General features: G+C 41.0%; 1 protein-coding gene across 2 annotated transcripts in view; it reads left to right on the plus strand.

Annotated features, from left to right (window-relative positions):
* The first annotated feature begins 1,319 nt into the window (after positions 1-1,319).
* The window catches only part of LOC119739926 (adhesion G protein-coupled receptor A3-like), a 64,798-nt gene continuing 48,776 nt past the window's right edge, over positions 1,320-17,341 (plus strand). Inside the window, exons 1-2 of one of the 2 annotated variants that reach the window (XM_038215068.1) lie at positions 1,320-1,544; positions 5,734-6,424. In XM_038215068.1, the coding sequence (XP_038070996.1) occupies positions 6,147-6,424 (278 nt within the window). In that variant the 5' untranslated portion in view covers positions 1,320-1,544; positions 5,734-6,146. The remainder of the gene's footprint in view (positions 1,545-5,733; positions 6,425-17,341) is intronic. The other variant, XM_038215067.1, reaches the window with a different exon arrangement.

The following is a 17,341-nucleotide window of genomic DNA, read 5'->3' on the forward strand; positions in this document are numbered from 1 at the left end:
ACTCCATACGACGGTATGCCTCCATCATGCGGTCCATGCCCGATAGACCATTATCATGTTGCAGCCATTTGAATTTTTTCCCCATTCAAATCAAAGCGAGGCTGGAAGGAAAAATAGTCTGGTTCCTTTTTGCACAAAAACATTATAATTCTGTCTATTATTGGACACAGGGAACATGACTGAAATGGTGGCAGCATGATAAAGGTCGTTGTGACGGCCGGCTGTATTCTCTACTTTTCTAACACTATATTAACTAAAAGTGTACAAATGCACCCTTCTCAGTCACCACTATTGATTTAGGGGGGGGGGGAGACCGTTCACATCATCAACTACCATCACCACTACTGCTAAATTATTCAATCTTGTAACTGTCTCTCTTTTATCGTAGTTATTTACCTGATCACATTAAATTGGTTGTGGAGCTGCCAGCCTCCCGTTTAGAGAAAAAAAATATAATTATGGACGAATGTATATAAAAAGACAAAGGAAAATATGTCAGACAATTAATCCAACAAGATGGGTGGCATATACTAGTATACTAGGGACTACGATTTCATTCTGCATTCTGCATTTGCAGTTAAACCTTTCGGTGGTCAATAGGTCGCTATCAAGTACCAACAACATGAATCAAATCTAGTCTTAGGAACGTCGGTAGCGCTGTCCAAAAAAATCCGAGCGTACCTCATGCGCGTGCATTAGCTTGAAACATAGCGGCAGCTTTATTATCACTGTTTGTCAGGGACCACTTGCATTAACGAAATAAAATCCAAATAGGCTAGCTTTTCGACTAAAAAAGTATGAAATCCATCGCGACGAACGTCGCCTTTTTTTCAATCTAAAAAGCATAACCTCTCCCAACCGATAGAGGGCGTTGTAGTCGACGTCCAGCACAGTGCAATGGAATGTCCACATTTTAAGGAAATGTTTACTTTCGGAGGGATTCCTAAGGAAAACGAAAAAAAAAGGAAATTTTGAGCAAATCCCCAAAATCTAAAAAAAATATTAAGGAAAAATTATTAAATTCTGAGCAAATTCTACAATATCCTCCAAAATTAAAGTAGCAAATTTTACAATATTCTCCAAAATAAGTTGTTTCATGGTCAGATAAAAGGCTCGCCTTTATAATTGATGGTATGTTATGAGTCCCTGGAATATTTAGCTATTTTCTTTACTTACGCCGGATGTTTAGTGCATTTAGAGAGGAATAAGAAATGTGTTCTTATTCCTCCATGGTGCATCCAATCAAAGTTCTCTATGCTTTTCTGCACCGTGACGTCAGTTCATTGACCACATGTACACTACACACGCATAGCGCATGCGGTCTGGTATCTTATGCATACACTTGTACGTAAACAACACAATGCGCGCACGGCCCATGCACACAACAACAGTGTTCGTTAGGATACTCCGTGGTGGAATGTATGTGGAATGACGGTCGTATTTTGGAAAATAAAGATTTCTTTCACACTGTGTTTGGGATGATTCTGTTCCTTGCTCTGTGATTGGAGTACCTACTGTCGTATGGTAAGCATCATTGGATTAGTGTGAGTAAAAGAACACTGTTTGTTTCAGATCCAAATGCAAGTTGAGGTGTTCTCGTTTTTGATTGCAATCTGGGGCTCTGTTCACTCACCATGCATGCGATATGCTCAGTGCTCACCTAGCTCAGTCATTGTATGCATTCAATGATTTTGATTCATGTCAACAGTCATGACAGTGTGTACGTTCTAGCATGGAGTGCAATAGTCTTGCGCCGGTCGCTGCGTATGCAGCGCCACTAGCCCCATATACATGGTAAATGTGGCTCAAATACTGGACTTCCCCTAGTCCGAGTAACTAGGACTCTATGGATCGCTTTTTTAACATTTGGACATGGTCGGCCGAGTAACTAGGACTCTACGGATCGCTTTTTGAACATTTGGACATGGTCGGGCGACCATGTCCAAATGTTAAAAAAGCGATCCGTAGAGTCCTAGTTACTCGGACTAGACTTCCCCCTAGCCCTGGTTGGACGTCGTCTTCATTGCATTATGACTGAAGAAGAGTGATGCACCCTGTACCCCATAACTTGTTTGACCATGGAGGAAGACTTGACCATGTTGACGTACCTCGCGCGCTGTATCTTAGCCATGAACTTGAAGAACATTGATTCAATTTCTAATTATGCCAATTTCATTTTAAAGATTGTGAAGGCATTTGATGAAATCAAAGTCCACATAGTATCATTTGTGTGTCTTAAAATGTTGATGTAGATGAACAGGTTTGTGCATGTCGTAGTTCCCCGCTGGCCGTGGCGTATTATACTAGTACCCTACACCTGCGGGCAATCAATTAAATTGTGTACAAGATCTCATGCATACAGATGGAGTCTTAATCACCTCTGTGTCTGTGTTTCTTATTTGTCTTTATGGTCTTTTCTTTTTCCAACAGGAAAATTGCAACCATAGCCCTTTAGGCCTGCTCCATTATTCCTGTCAATTTTAAATTAATTCTTTTATTCTGTATTTACTTGTCGAAAGAATGATGCATCACCCATGAATATACCTGCAGACCTTACTGAGAGCTGCTCCGTTTGCTACATTCAGATTTCAGGGTTGTATGATTTAACGTTCATTCCATTCATAAACCCTCATTACGTAGGACTTTGTACATATTTTTGGAGCCTGTGAAATAAGCTTTGAGGGTCCATTACTCTTTTTATTATTTTGGTTCTCATTTCCGACTGACCTTTATATTCTTGGCTCCCTACCCAAGAAAAAAACACCCTTTTTTATTACCACCTGTCTGGAACCCCATTAACAAAAAAATTGGGAAAAAAAACAGACAAACCTGAATACAAAATTCAGGAAATCAGGCTCTATGTTATTTGAAAAGCTATTTAAAATGAAAACCAGATTTTTGTGTGCGAAGTAAGGAATATAGCAACCAGTGGAATACCAGAAGATGAGAGGATGTTGCCTCTCATCACATTAGGTGTCCATAGTATACCTTTTACTGGCATGTCATGGCTACCACTACAACCAAAACGTTAGTGAGTTGCATTGTGCAGATACATTGTACAGTATGTAGGCCTATAGTTTGTAAGTGAACTATAGGCCCTACATTGTACATGTATCTTGCCAAATGGTTTTATTGTTTTAATCAGTGATAATATCAAATCATACACTCATTGCAGTAACAAAACTAAAGACAATACGCACTTGGTATCATTTAATTTAGCCATCATCATAATAAAACAACACCTGAAACCCTTTAAATTTTACTGGGAATGCTGTATTTTATCTGTCAACACCAATGTTGGTGCTGTTGTTTCAAGCTTGTCAAAAAGTCTCAAGCTTGTAATAGAAATTGTATAGGCTACTGGTTTCTGTTTAGAAATTAACCGAACATTGACAGCTTAATTTTTTTCAGGCCATACTCTTAAAGGTGCCTGTAATATGTACAACTTTTGCTTTTGCTGTCATTTTCAGAAATGGACGGATTTGGGGTTAGTATTTTATAGCAATTATCGTTATGTAGACACTGACCTGTTTAAAGTTTTGTGTTCATAGATGCTGGAAAAACCAAGAAAAAAATGCTGTTCTCGTAGTCTGCTTCCCTGACCCACCTTCAGACGAAACAGATCAATTTGTAGACGGCGGGAAATTATCTGGTCAGGGAGCAAGACTAGCTGGCTTGCACCCGTTCATGGATGTGTAACCGATTGCAAAAAGATTTGGTAAATCCAACGATGGTCCGCCATCACTCCGCCGACCATTGTTGGAAACTGATACAAAAATTCCACTTTTCTTGAAAATGACAGCACATCAGGTGCCATGATTTTACAGGATGTTTGAGACAGACTACATGTATTATTCACTTACAGTCAAGTAAGGTATTTCATAATAATTTGGTAGTTTTGATTTTTGCAAATGTTGTACCTTTAAAGATGGGAACCTCTGAAAGAATAAGAGCTTTGAATCTTGAAAATGGTTGTTGTAGGATTCCTTGCAAAATTAACCTGTATCCATAAATTGAAGTGACCTATGAAAATTATCCGGCCATTCTATTTCTTGGTCCCTACATTATTGATGGTGGTAGGAGTGGGAACCAGTCTACCATGCCAGAACTTAATTACATGTATTTGGGCCGCGAAGAATTTGAAATTCTTGTACATGTAAGTAATTTATTCCATAACAAAATGTCTGCCATTTTTGTGGTTCCATTTCTCATTAAAAAGTGAATAACTTGTGTAGAGCTATACACACACATTAAAAAAAACATGTTTTTGGGGGTAAACCTCAAAATGGCACAGACAGATCATCTTTAATTTAGGTGAATTGTCATTTCGGGCAATGTCCTTTTTTGTTGAGAGGATTTAATATGACACTCAAATCACATCACTGTCACGTTTCTTTCCGGGATTAAAAAATGGATGCACTAGAGACTATTTCAGAAAAGCTGAAAGGAGTTATGTTTTTCAAAGATTTCTCATAATCTTTCACCCACATATCTTGCTGTCATTGTTGTGGTTGTGCTAAAATTATCGTTTTTTTCCCAAGAGAAATTTAAAGATGAGATCACAATATGTTGTTAAATGCACCCCAGTAACGAGTCAAACCTCAGAAGTCATCTCCAGTTTGAGAATGCCTGGGAATATGTTGGGCAAAGTGTATCAACCTTGCATCAGTATCTGAAGCAAGACAGGACTATTGATTGAATCTGACGAGCATCCAATAAAGCTTTCCTTCTGACCTTGACCCCTTTTTATTGTTGGGGCATTCTTGGAGGTTTTAAATCATTCTGCACTGGGAAAGACTGATAGTTATTTTTGTCGCTTAAAAATGGGGGGGGGGGCGAACATCCAAGTTTGCAGCCTTGAAAGCAGTACAAAACATTGAAACTACTCAATAAATATCACCCCTTAATAGAATGCCTTGGTCCAGTGGCTACAGTGTTTCACTCATGTACGATGATGCGTGGGTTCCAACCCTGCCAGGAACATACATGTAGTGTTTGTGCCCTTGGGCAGGACACAATTCGGGTAATTCACAATGCAGTGCGCCACCAAGAGTTTGCCACGGAGAGTGCAATTTTCCAAGTGCATTGTGGGAGATGGTCGACAAATTCGCAGCGCGGGACATTTGAAATTGTTCGTTTTTCCGGTCAGTAGTTTCGTTAGCCTATGGTCCGAGGATCTGTTTGCCCTTTCTTTTCTTGTTATCAATGTGGTGGTTTTTTGTACGGTCAGAACGTATTCCCCAATCTATAACGAATTAGCTCAAGTTGTCTATTGACACTCATTCAAATGGGCCGTGTTTTGTCGACCAAAAACTTTGAAAATGAACTCTCCATGGCAAACTCTTGGTGGCGCACTGCATTGTGAATCGCCCGAATTGCCTCTCCACCCATGTGAGGGTAGAGGACCGAATGTGTGCTGATATCGGCTGCCGCGTGGTCTCGTAGCCTGATGAGCGGGGGAATAGGCCTAATTGTAAAGCACTTTGAGATTGTTGATACGATGGAAAAGGCTATAAATTATAAACATTAGGGGGCCTACAATTTATTTATGTGAATCAAATTAAGTACTGGTATTCTGGCCTAAGTTCAAGAGACCAGGTATTTGCACTATACCTGTACATTACATTTTATACAGTGGAAGAACTGTTTATTATCAATCATTAGAATCACTGAATTGGTCACTATAAACTTTTAAAAGTCTACCGGATATATTATTTTTTTTGCCCTAAACAGATGAACTGAAGAACTTGGCAGTGAGAGCACTTCATTGAATGGAAGCTTGATGGATGGATGCGTACATTGTACATACACGCACTGTGCTAAATTTGGCAGTAGGCAATGATGCTTGAAGAGCTTTCATCACAACATTTTGAGTTGATCTACCCACACTGACATATTGTGGATCTACGTCTACAGTGCAACACAAAGAGTGCAGTAGTAGCATGACTCATGCGATATTCCATCAGGTCACCACCTCCAGTGTTTGGAAATACTGACGTCTTGGAGTTCATCGTTATGGCCGAGTGACAAGATCTTGGGTTTACTCCTCAGTGTGAACAGTTTGGATTGAGCTAGGGTTCACCAGCTATCCAGGTCCTCCTTCCTTGCATGGATACATTTCAGTGGCAGCATCCTCAACCCTCGCCATGACTACCGCATCCCGCTGGTTCCGTGACGGCCTCCGCCCGGCCAACGCCCTGTGCCTTTTGACCTTTGCCCTGCTTGTGATCTCCGCCCTGGGGTCACTTGGGGTGGCTGACGCCTGCCCCTCCAGCTGCACCTGTAGTCTGGTGAGCCGTAAGGGAGGTCGAGAGGGGCGCAGTCGTGAAGGTAGGCGGTCGAGCCGTAGGGAGGTGGTCTGCAGTGGGCGGGGACTGACAGTGCCCATTGATCCATCGACCGTTCCAGGGGACACAGTACATTTGTAAGTACATCATTTGAGTTTGAATGTTTGACAGCATATCATGTACCGGGTATATACATGTAACATGTACAAGTTTGCAGAATTGCTGCAATTGCTGGCCAGTACAGCTGTGCACACAGTACTGTTACCAGATGTATTCGGCCAAAAAATAGAGACACGGACATTATTGATCTGAAAACAGTGCTGTTGAAGATTCATGTATTCATTTCAATTTCAGGATAAATGAGTGAACATTAAGGAAGTTCTGCTTTTTCAGGGTCTTTTAGAAATGTTTACCATTTGGACACTTTGTTAGGAAGTTTTAAATCTACTCTTGTGTTTTCAAATAAAATCCAACATGTTGCGGGGTAATTTCATAAATTGTGTAAGTTCCAGTGATCATCACAGGACACATGTGAACAATTGTGATGTACCGGTACGGTATGGTAGTGGTAGTGTGTATGTATTTGTGCACTGCACATATGCAGTGCCTGTCGAAAAGGTTTCCTTTCAGATCTAGACACCTTACTAATGCTTGTGTATATGCGTCAAATTCTCATTGAAAGTTCTCTGTGTGCAGGATACTGTGCCTTGAATTCTTCCATTATCAGAGAGGATTGATTTTGGGGACAGTGGGACAGTTGACACTATTTGTTGTCTGGAGAAAGAAAAACTCCCGCCTCAGCTAGGCTTTATCCTCCCTTGTGATCCATTGAAGGACGCTGAAGCGAAGATCCTCCATGAAAAAGAAGTTTTGAGCCACAATGCAGACTTCTAGTGCTAAAGTGTTTAATGTACAGGTCTGTCATGCATTGTGGGCTTTGTATTGGTCTGTGAGTGGCATGTACCGGTACACATTGGTAAAGCTAGAGACCTGGACGACTTGCAGATTGAAGGGTTTTTTTTGGGTAGCGGTTCTGCTACAGTACATACCGGTACATGTACAGTATGTACAGTACATATTCTGTATTCTGCAAAATCTCACACAATCTTGAAAATACTGGGGAAATCTTGGAAATGGGTATTGTGTAACATACATGCACACATACACGACATTGCACTCAAGTTCATACAAATGTGATGCGTTCTGGCAAAATGAAACAAAACTGGGCAAGAGGATGAAATGAAGATTTGTGGGTATTAGGAAAGATAATAAAATTTCCCTTAAAATACTATTTGTCGCACTCCAATCAGATATTCTGTTGACAAGTTATAGCTGTTTAAAGTTTGCGTAAGAATATATCGACATGTTAAAAAATGTAAAAGAAAAAGAATGAAACAAATAGCGCCCCCCCCCCCGTTAAGTTTTTTCTCTCCAATTTTCTCTGCTATACAGCCTGTACCCACTACCCAGTTCCATCTCATTTTGCAGAATGCCTCACAAATGTGCATGACGGACATAATTAAACTAAACACAAAAAGTAAACAGATCACTTGAATGCATTGTGATCCAGCACCTGTGTCATTCTCATAATTTCATTTTTTTCATCTTGTTTTTTTTTCCCCGCCACACTGGCCTCTTAATAAGAGACTGGACCACGCCTCTTCTCGCCTTCTATAGCCTTGGGGGCCGAAGCTGAGTCACTGAGTGCTGCTCGTGATCCAGTGCCCAACTTGGTCTCTCTGTCTGTGCCACTGCCAGCGTGCCACCTTGCCGTCGAGAATCGTTAATTCCAGAATTTCATCCGGGCTAATTAAGACCCAAAGATGGGGAGTGGTTTCTTAACCCCCTTTCCAATTTAAAATTCTGAATTCTGAATTTTGTTTTTTACTCAAGGTTCAGCCATTTTAATACGTGGCCAGCATTTACACCAATTGATGCACATACCGGTTGGTAGTATGTAATGTATGGGCCTATGCCTACAGGTACCGGTATGCAGTACTTGAAGAGAATGTGACATGTACACATGTTAATGCATACCGGTACTTTCTCACTCCAGATATTTCAAGAGGATCCTAACAAAGCACATTGTAGGTGTACTGGGTATCACACAAAGAATGTACTCAACATCACTGGAGAAACTGAGAAGTACTGTAGGCCTGTACACCGTACACTGTGTATGGTACATGTACATGTACATGTACATGTAGATACTATACACACTGTACATTTTACACCCTCCAGTATACATTTTGTAAATGGTCAGAGCATTGCCACTAAATGGAAACGTTTTAAATGTTCAAGAAAGCGCACTTCGCAAAAAAAAAAAAAAATACCAAAAGGGATGTCTCCGATAGTTTTTGTACATTTCAGGGGAATGGATATTTGCTTCAAATACATTGTTTACATGCTCCAGTGTAAAATGCACTTCATGGACCCTTCAAGAGTGTCCCAAACACTCACACAAACAAACCTTATCGAACACTGCACAGCAGTCTCATCACTGCATTAAAGCATCTAGGCAGATGCTCTCCCAGCCCAAAATTCATTGTCCATTAAATTGCCATCCTCTGCATTCTAGAGAGATCCCCATCACTCCAACCTGTCTTTACACACATCTTAATAATACCAGTGAATCACCAATAACTGCAATTTCAACCTTGAAGCCCAACCAAGGCAGTGTGACTCACGTGAATGGCCCAGGCACTTAAACATGCCACTATAGATGGTAAGGGAAGAGGGCAAGACATTTTGAGCAAATTTGTCTTGCAGTGATAAATTGCCGTCAAATCAACAGCCCCTGTTCCGCTCCAGTGTTCAGGCTGCCAGTTTTACTTGTCAGCAGTGGCATTTTAATAAAACGGTGGTTTTATTAAAATGCTGGTGACATTTTGAAATGCTAGGACTGAGGAGTACTTGTCCTTTTTGTGCATCAACCAAACAAGTTTAGGGGAAGGTACCGGTACATGTACATTGTACTTATTACAAAATACCCACATTTTTAGCCAGAAACCTTCCTGAATCATCCAACATTTGCCGCTGTGCCGGAACCCAGGGATGCCAGTTTTTCAGCTACCGTATATCAATTTTTTTTGTACAAAAAGTCAGGCATTCCATTCCTTCAAAGGATAGAAAAATAAATCCTTGTGTTCCGTACCTAGAAAAACAAAACAAAAACAATCACTTACGGTATGTCGTCGTTCAGCCAATAGGAAGAAATTGTTGTGCAATGTTTGATAGTCCACTCACTGCATTTTGCAAGTACCGGTACCATGTATGTATCGGTATGGTGGATTGCGATCCGATGTGTCAAATTTTTCCAGCCTTGGGGTTAAAACCCATTGGCATCCCTGAGGAATCGCATGGCACAATGATAACCCTTTAACCCTAACCTTTCCAAATCCTCCAAAATGCTCTACGTTGCAAAATGAAGGATTTTGCAGGATTGAGGCTAATGGAAAAAGTGTGTAGCCGATATCAGAGGATGCATTGTGTCAAGGTCTTAGGCCAGACCTTGTTTATTCCCAGCCATGCATAAATTTAGGCCTACAATATTATACTTGAAATCTTCCGCATTGCTCCAGTGTGTCACTGGCTCTGCCTCAATATATTGACAGTGATTGCCAGAGGATTTTGTAGGATTGAGGCAGTGGTCACCCTTCCAAGGACCACGCAGGATTGAGGCTGTACCATACATGCTATCTTTACATATTAAGGGGGCAGTTGGAGGATTTGGCAGGACTGAGGTTCCTAACAAAAATGCCTTTGGAGTTAGGGTTTAGTATACCACATAAAATTTACTTCTCCTTCAAGCAATAAAACCAGTGCTGGGGCAGTTTGAGGCAGTATGGGGATTGAGGAGTAACACAGGCAGGGCAGTTTGGGGCAGTACAGGGGCTACAGTAAATGGTAAAAAATTGTTAGTGAGCATCTACCGGTAGTCCCTCGTAAAGTCATGATGGCTGGACACTCAACCTTTCTCAATCCTGCAAAATCATTCAAACATCCTTGCGGAATTTGAAGTTACATGCACACAGAGTCTCCCTTCTAATTGTACCGCACACTGTTGTTCATCCAAACATCTTTGCTGTCCTAAGTAAAGCGGCAGATCAGCTGAAACTCCTACAATGTACGAGCTGGTCCAGTGTCTGTGCTCATTTCTGGTACATAAATATGAACACTACCGGTAGATTATGTACCATAGAATGCCCCCACTTACAGTAATGGCCATTCCTTGGGGCTATACTTTGCAGATTTTGGGAGTATTTTTTATCGCTTGAACTTCAAACACATTATCGGCCATCCGTGCTGGCCATGTTTAATTGTCGGAACATTTTCTCTGTTGACGCAGGGAGCCCTATTCCCGGTTGCAGAGATAAGGGATCATCCGCTCATCCGTGTGGAATTTTCAATTTGGCCTCCCGAAATATTTACATTTTCTTCAGGTTGCCAAGATGTGAACAGTTGTGCAAACTTGCATAATTTGCACATGTCTGTATGAATTTTACAGGCAGTGATGAGAGCAAATGTACAGTATAGGCCTACTATAGATGGCGAGACTTTGTACACATACATGTATGTAACTTCAGCTTGGAAGTTATTATTTCATATAGTGAAATTTATTATCAAAGCTCCTTGTAATTTCAACCATTTGATGAACTACGCCGTTAAAATTCATATTGTATGCATTGCAGTAAACCAGATGGTACATCAAGGAATACGCAAATAAATGTAACAAATTGTGCTTTTTGTGTGCCCATAAGACCTTCATTTTGCGCATGGGCATGCAGGGATGGTATTGTGTGCTTTTTGTAATTGTTTGTTTCTTTTGAAGCAACAATATTGCTCAAAATCTTGAGAAGGGTGCATTGTTCAACTATGTACTGTACATGTACATGTAGTGTGTTGAAGTGGATGCTACATTTTGAGAAAACATAGAAAGTGTACACATTGTATACATAAGTTTTTGTACTCATGAATATTCTGTTGCTAATGCATGTAAATTTTGAAACCATCTTCGATGTTGTACAGGTCTGTACATGTTTGTTCTTCCAAACGATACCATTTCAGGCAGTATACATTTTGTAATTTCACTGGGTTACGGTATACCATCTTTTTTGAGCAAGGTTCCTGCCATCAATTAAATCGGCAGGTACTTTTCTGGATAATTGCAAATGATGCTACGTGGCGCTTTAGAAGACAATCATTCTCATTAATTAACAAATTTGATTAACCTGTGTCTCAGTACAGCTGCATTTTTGGTAGAATGCTCGTGGTATCACAGAGATCTTTGGCGCATGTATAGCGATAAACAGACTCGTAGAGTAAATATTCTGCAATGAATCGAGTTCTGCTGCTTCTGTCTGCTAATCGTAATTAATTAAACCCCTATCGATTGTGCACCTGTACACTTGATCAGCTGTTCAATATAAATACTCTGATAATATTATTTTTTTCTCGTTCCACCACATTAGGAAACCTCTTGAAATTTGATAACGTCATTTGCACACTTGGTTATATCTGGAATGAGTGTGTCACTGTCAGCTATCATTGCTGATTAAAGGTTTTGACACCAAAGTTGCAGACTTGCTGTCACATTCAAGAGTCTCACTGCAAAATGCACAAACCCCACTTGTACGCAGGCCTAAAAGTAATGTACGTGTACAATATGTGCAAACGGGGTGCATATGAGTGCATAAAGAACTTTATATTTATTTAGCCAATTTGGACACCTACCGGTACCAGTACACATGTAGTAACGGTACATGTACCGTATTCCAACCTCGTTCCCCATGGGTACGATCGCGCTGCGCCATGTTGTTTCCCATCACGCCTTGCGCGATCTTAACCCCTGGAATTGTGTAATTTAAATGTGTCAAAAAATGGCACATTATAGTTAGGCTGCAGTTTATCCGTTTTACGTGCCGACGCCATCTTTAAAATGTTAAAAGTTGTGATTTTGAAGAATCAATCCTTTCGAACAAAACGTTTGGACGTTGCGTTATTTAGCAAAGATTGTATTAAATGTACGAACCCCTTTCGTCCCTTTACAACCGAAGATACAGGGTTTTTTTTTAAGCAAAAAACGAGGCTGCCATAATCCGTATCGTACAGGCATCGCGACTTTTGAATAACAATTTTTTTATTTGTACGTGACGCTTACGTGCAAAGCACGCGAGCGCATTATGGGCGCGCCCGGCGTGCAATATTTGAAATGCACGCGCAGTACACTGTGAATATCAGCGTCATTTACGTCATCATCACGGCCAGGGGTTAGTGTAAGGAACGCGCACACGCCCATGGAGTCGAGGCTGACCGTATTCAAACCCCTACCAAGTACACTGTACATTGTACATGTACTGGGGTACCGGTACAATGTACTGGTATCTTGGACCCTATGCCAGAGGGTAAGATATATATGCAAACTTGTAGACAAAAAATAAGCTGGCCCAAGTGTGACAAATCCATTTGACGATAGGCCCTACATATATCCGTTTTTTTATCTTTCTCTCACACAATTTCAGGATGCCATTGAAATTGTTGGGTACATGTACAATGATCTTTTACATGATATGTACACTGCATTTTCATTTGGTTTGATTACTTTATTTGTTGGAATCATGTTCACCAAAAATGAGAGCAGATCCTCGTACTCAGTAGCCATGCACCTTAACAATGTTAAAACCCTTCTACACCCAAGGGTATTTTTTCCACGCTTGCATCCCGACCCATTCCACAAAAGCCTCACCCACACCTTGCGCCTTCATAAATGTGGCCTGAGAATTTTTTATCTCCGAAACGGGATCTTTCTGAAACGTGATCAGGTGAAATGTGAGGTGTGTGGTGGAGGCCGGCCGCCCGTGAAATGAAGGAAATTGTATACTTGAGATTGATGCCTTGATGGTGTTTTTTTACCAGTAACTTTATCGCATGATGGCTGTATCACCTGTCAAGCTCTGTAGGCTGCTGGAACTATTTTTCTTTCGCACGGTAGCCCATTTAAGGGTTGTTCACACTTGTTCCCAACTCTGGAGTGCTCCTATAAAAAAATAAAATGTACTTGCAGCTTGGAAGTTAGAAGATACCGGTATCAGATTACACATTACCATTTAGTAGGCACCGGTACTGGTACATTAATTACCAAACGTGTACGTAGCTACACAGTACACATGCACACGTACATGTATGTAGCTACACTACACAATAGACCGTTCCAGTAAACGACTCCCCATGATGGGTCTGACCATTGACAGCTGTTATTGATGTCTGACATGCATGCATGCGTGCACAGAAGTCCGACATGCGTGCTGAAAAGTCTGACATGCGTGCGTGTACCGGTACATGTACGCATATGACACGCACGGGTGGAAGTTGGAACATGCAGTGTGGCATTGAAGTTAAGCACACTATTTAACAATTGTTGACTGAATGTGGAATATGATGTCTTTAACACCCCTGCAGGGGCGCATAGCTACATGTATGCGCCCCGAGGGGGTTGAAGAGGGCAGATCCATGTATCACAGCAGCCAACAGTTGTTTTTTTGCAAAAAATCGTGCCAATAAGTCAAAAAAGATAAATGGTTGTACGGTAACTTACTGTGTGAGAAATAAATTGAACCACTGCGATGTAACCTTTGATAACTGAAAGTTTTACCAGTATGTCGGACATGAGACTGAGCGGTTGACGTTGCAGTTCTCTTTGCGTGAAGCTAGCCGGCAGGTTCCATACGCGCGTTGCACACAATGAACGCAGTGCGATATCACCATGACTGATCTCCATGTTACAGTGAATACCTGTATGTGACATGCGTTTTCATAGACCAGACACGTGGCCGCGTCTAGACCATTGACATTACAGTAATTCCAAGCACACACTATAACAATACTACCCGTAGTTATCCCACGAGCGGGAATGGAACTTGCAATGTACATTGTACATGTACAATATGTACCTGTAGTGCGTCAGTTGTCCTACATGCCACGAGGATAGGCAAGTGGTATGTACACGTATGTGTATGTGACGCACTACATTTTGGGACACAGACGCACTACATTATTCTGTGTTTCACAAAATAATACCGAAATTTATCTTCAAGCAAACTTGACATACACGTACCAGTACGGTAAGATCGACGCCCATTCCTGATGCTCACGCAAGAGACGCTGTGGCTTTGTGCACATTTAATCAGTCATGCGTACTTGAGGCTACATACATGTGGGTAATTCCACAAAGTTGGGTACAGAATGTGTGACATGAGGGTGAGTTTTTCAAAATAATGTGAAGAGCACTAAAATAACTTTTTTAGGTGCTGACATATATGTAGTGTCTAAAATAATAAACCATTTTGAGACATCTTGTCAAACGTTTTATTTTTAACAGTGTTGTTTATTAACAGATGCAAAGCAAGTTTCACATGTAACATGGACACCAAACATGAGGAATCACCTTTCCCATTGTTATTTTATAGAATTGATATGCTCCAAGTATAGAATGTATTTAAAAGGGCTTGATAAGTACATTAATTAAATTCATACATTTTTTGGCTAATCGTTATGAGATTATTGAAATCAGCTGTTGTTCACTCACATGAAATGGGCAAATTATATAAATTTGGCCCTTCATACATATTTTTTCTTGTATTGTCTGTTCCAAAAATGTTTGTCTACACCAAACGTGTAAAACACAAGGAAGCAAACCCACACGTTCAACTTATTTTGCCATGTTACCATTTCTTTTACACAAGACAGTATCCATGCAAAATAATTTTGTGGTTTCACATGTAACAATGACACCAAAATATTGGTGTCCTGTTACACGTGAAACTGATATATGGATTATAAGGTAATAAGCTTTAAACTTGATAAAAAATGAGTAAAGCTTCATTTATATTAGTTAAAAATGAACAAATTTGAAACATCAGCTGAAGATGTGAGTGTGTTTAGCTTTGAGACTCCCATATTGGACAGGGTTGGGTTTCACATGTAACATGGATGCCAAATTATTGAACGTTCTGATTACATCTCAAGATGTGATGCCTAAACCATTTTGCCGTCCCCATCCTTCCCGTATCCCGTCCCTACCCTCCCCTACCCCACCCCACCCTCCCCCACTCCATTCCCACCCTTCTAGTACCCATAACATATTGGACAGGGTTGGGTTTCACATGTAACATGGATGCCAAATTATCGAAAGTTCCGATTACATCTCAAGATGTGATGCCTAAACTATTTTGCGGTCCCCATCCTTCCCGTATCCCGTCCCTACCCTCCTCTACCCCACCCCACCCTCCCCCACTCCATTCCCATCCTTCTAGTACCCATTACATAACAGTGTTGTAGTCGAGTCCATCACAAGTCCCTGCAAGTCCATCATAAGTCCATCACAAACAATTCAGTCTTAATCAGGTAATAAACTTTAAACTTGATAAAAAAATGAGTAAAACTTCATTTACCGGTATATTAATTAAAAATGAACAAATTTGAAACATCCGCTAAAGATGTGAGAGAGTTTAGCTTCGAGACTCCCATTATTGGACAGGGTTGGGTTTCACATGTAACATGGATGCCAAATTATCGAACGTTCTGATTACATCTCAAGATGTGATGCCTAAACCATTTTGCCGTCCCCATCCTTCCCGTATCCCGTCCCTACCCTCCCCTACCCCAACCCCCCCCCTCCCCACTCTACCCTCCCCTTCCCCACTCCATTCCCACCCTCTAGTACCCATTACATAACAGTGTTGTTGGATGCATTGTTCCTTGGATTAACCATTCCCAAATGGATGAATTTACTGAACATGCTGAAGCCTAAATCAATGCAAATTATGAATTAATTTCTTAGGGGAAGATTATTTTTTAGTTTTGTACTATTCATTCTTATGTGTTTTGTTTCTTTTGTTTGAAAAAAATGTTGAAATATCTTAATTCAAACCAGAAAAAGAAAATCACATGATGCTCCACCCCCATTATGAGAATGGAATGGTCTGGCGGTATCCTGGCCTGTGACCAATCAATGTTGACACTTCCCCTCTTATTTTAGACTAACTTCAGTAAAAATCACCAACTTTCGAACCCCCTTCAAACAGATAAATGAAAAGGACCCCATTTTTAATAGATCAGACGTTGACCATCCAACGCAGGCAAAAGCACAGGCCAAAACACAAAATCGTACCACACCGTCGCATGGAAACCACGTCGTGATATTTCCATTACGATGTGCAATTTCAGTTAGGGTTTCGGGACACATATTTAGCGTCATTTGTGAAAGCTTAGCCTCTTCTAGTCCGAGTAACTTGGACCCAACTTATCGCCTTTTTTAACATTTTGGACATGGTCTGGCGATAGTGGGGTCCAAGCTAATACCGCGACCTGGACAACATCATCCTGTCACTGTCCCAAACCAACATTTTCCAACAAAAAACATCAGATTTCACCTTCAAAACGGCCTCCAAATTACTAGATATGCCACCTGAAGTACAAGTAGACATCGATGATTAAGATGGTTGTACTTAAGTTTACTTACGATCCGGAAGAAAAGTGAAATTTTCCGTTCATTTCGGAGAGCTCCCCTCGCGATCTTGAACACGTTAAATTTCCGATCGTGTTTAATGTTTGAACGACGCGATTTCTTCTACATGCCCAGTGTACATTCAATGGTCCCCGTATCCCGTGTGCGATTCCGTTACCGAGCGCGCGCGATGCACGATTATGATAATGAGTCACGTTTGTAAACACATACATGTGCATTTTGAACTGTAAAAGGGAATCGGGAACCAGCTTGAACTGGTACCCGCCATAAAAGCTGCGCTAGTTCCCGACTCCCTATTATCGTTTGAAATGCACATGTGTTTACAAACGTGATCCAGTCTACTCATTATCATAATCGATGCATCGCGCGCGCTCGGTAACGGAATCGCACTCGGGATACGGGGACCATCGAATGTACGCTGGGCATGTAGAAGAAATCGCGTCGTTCAAACATTAAACACGATCGGAAATTTAACGTGTTCAAGATCGCGAGGGGAGCTCTCCGAAATGAATGGAAAATTTCACTTTTC

Source organism: Patiria miniata, unplaced genomic scaffold (genome assembly GCF_015706575.1).
Source record: "Patiria miniata isolate m_02_andy unplaced genomic scaffold, ASM1570657v1 HiC_scaffold_4, whole genome shotgun sequence".
NCBI lineage: Eukaryota > Metazoa > Echinodermata > Asteroidea > Valvatida > Asterinidae > Patiria > Patiria miniata.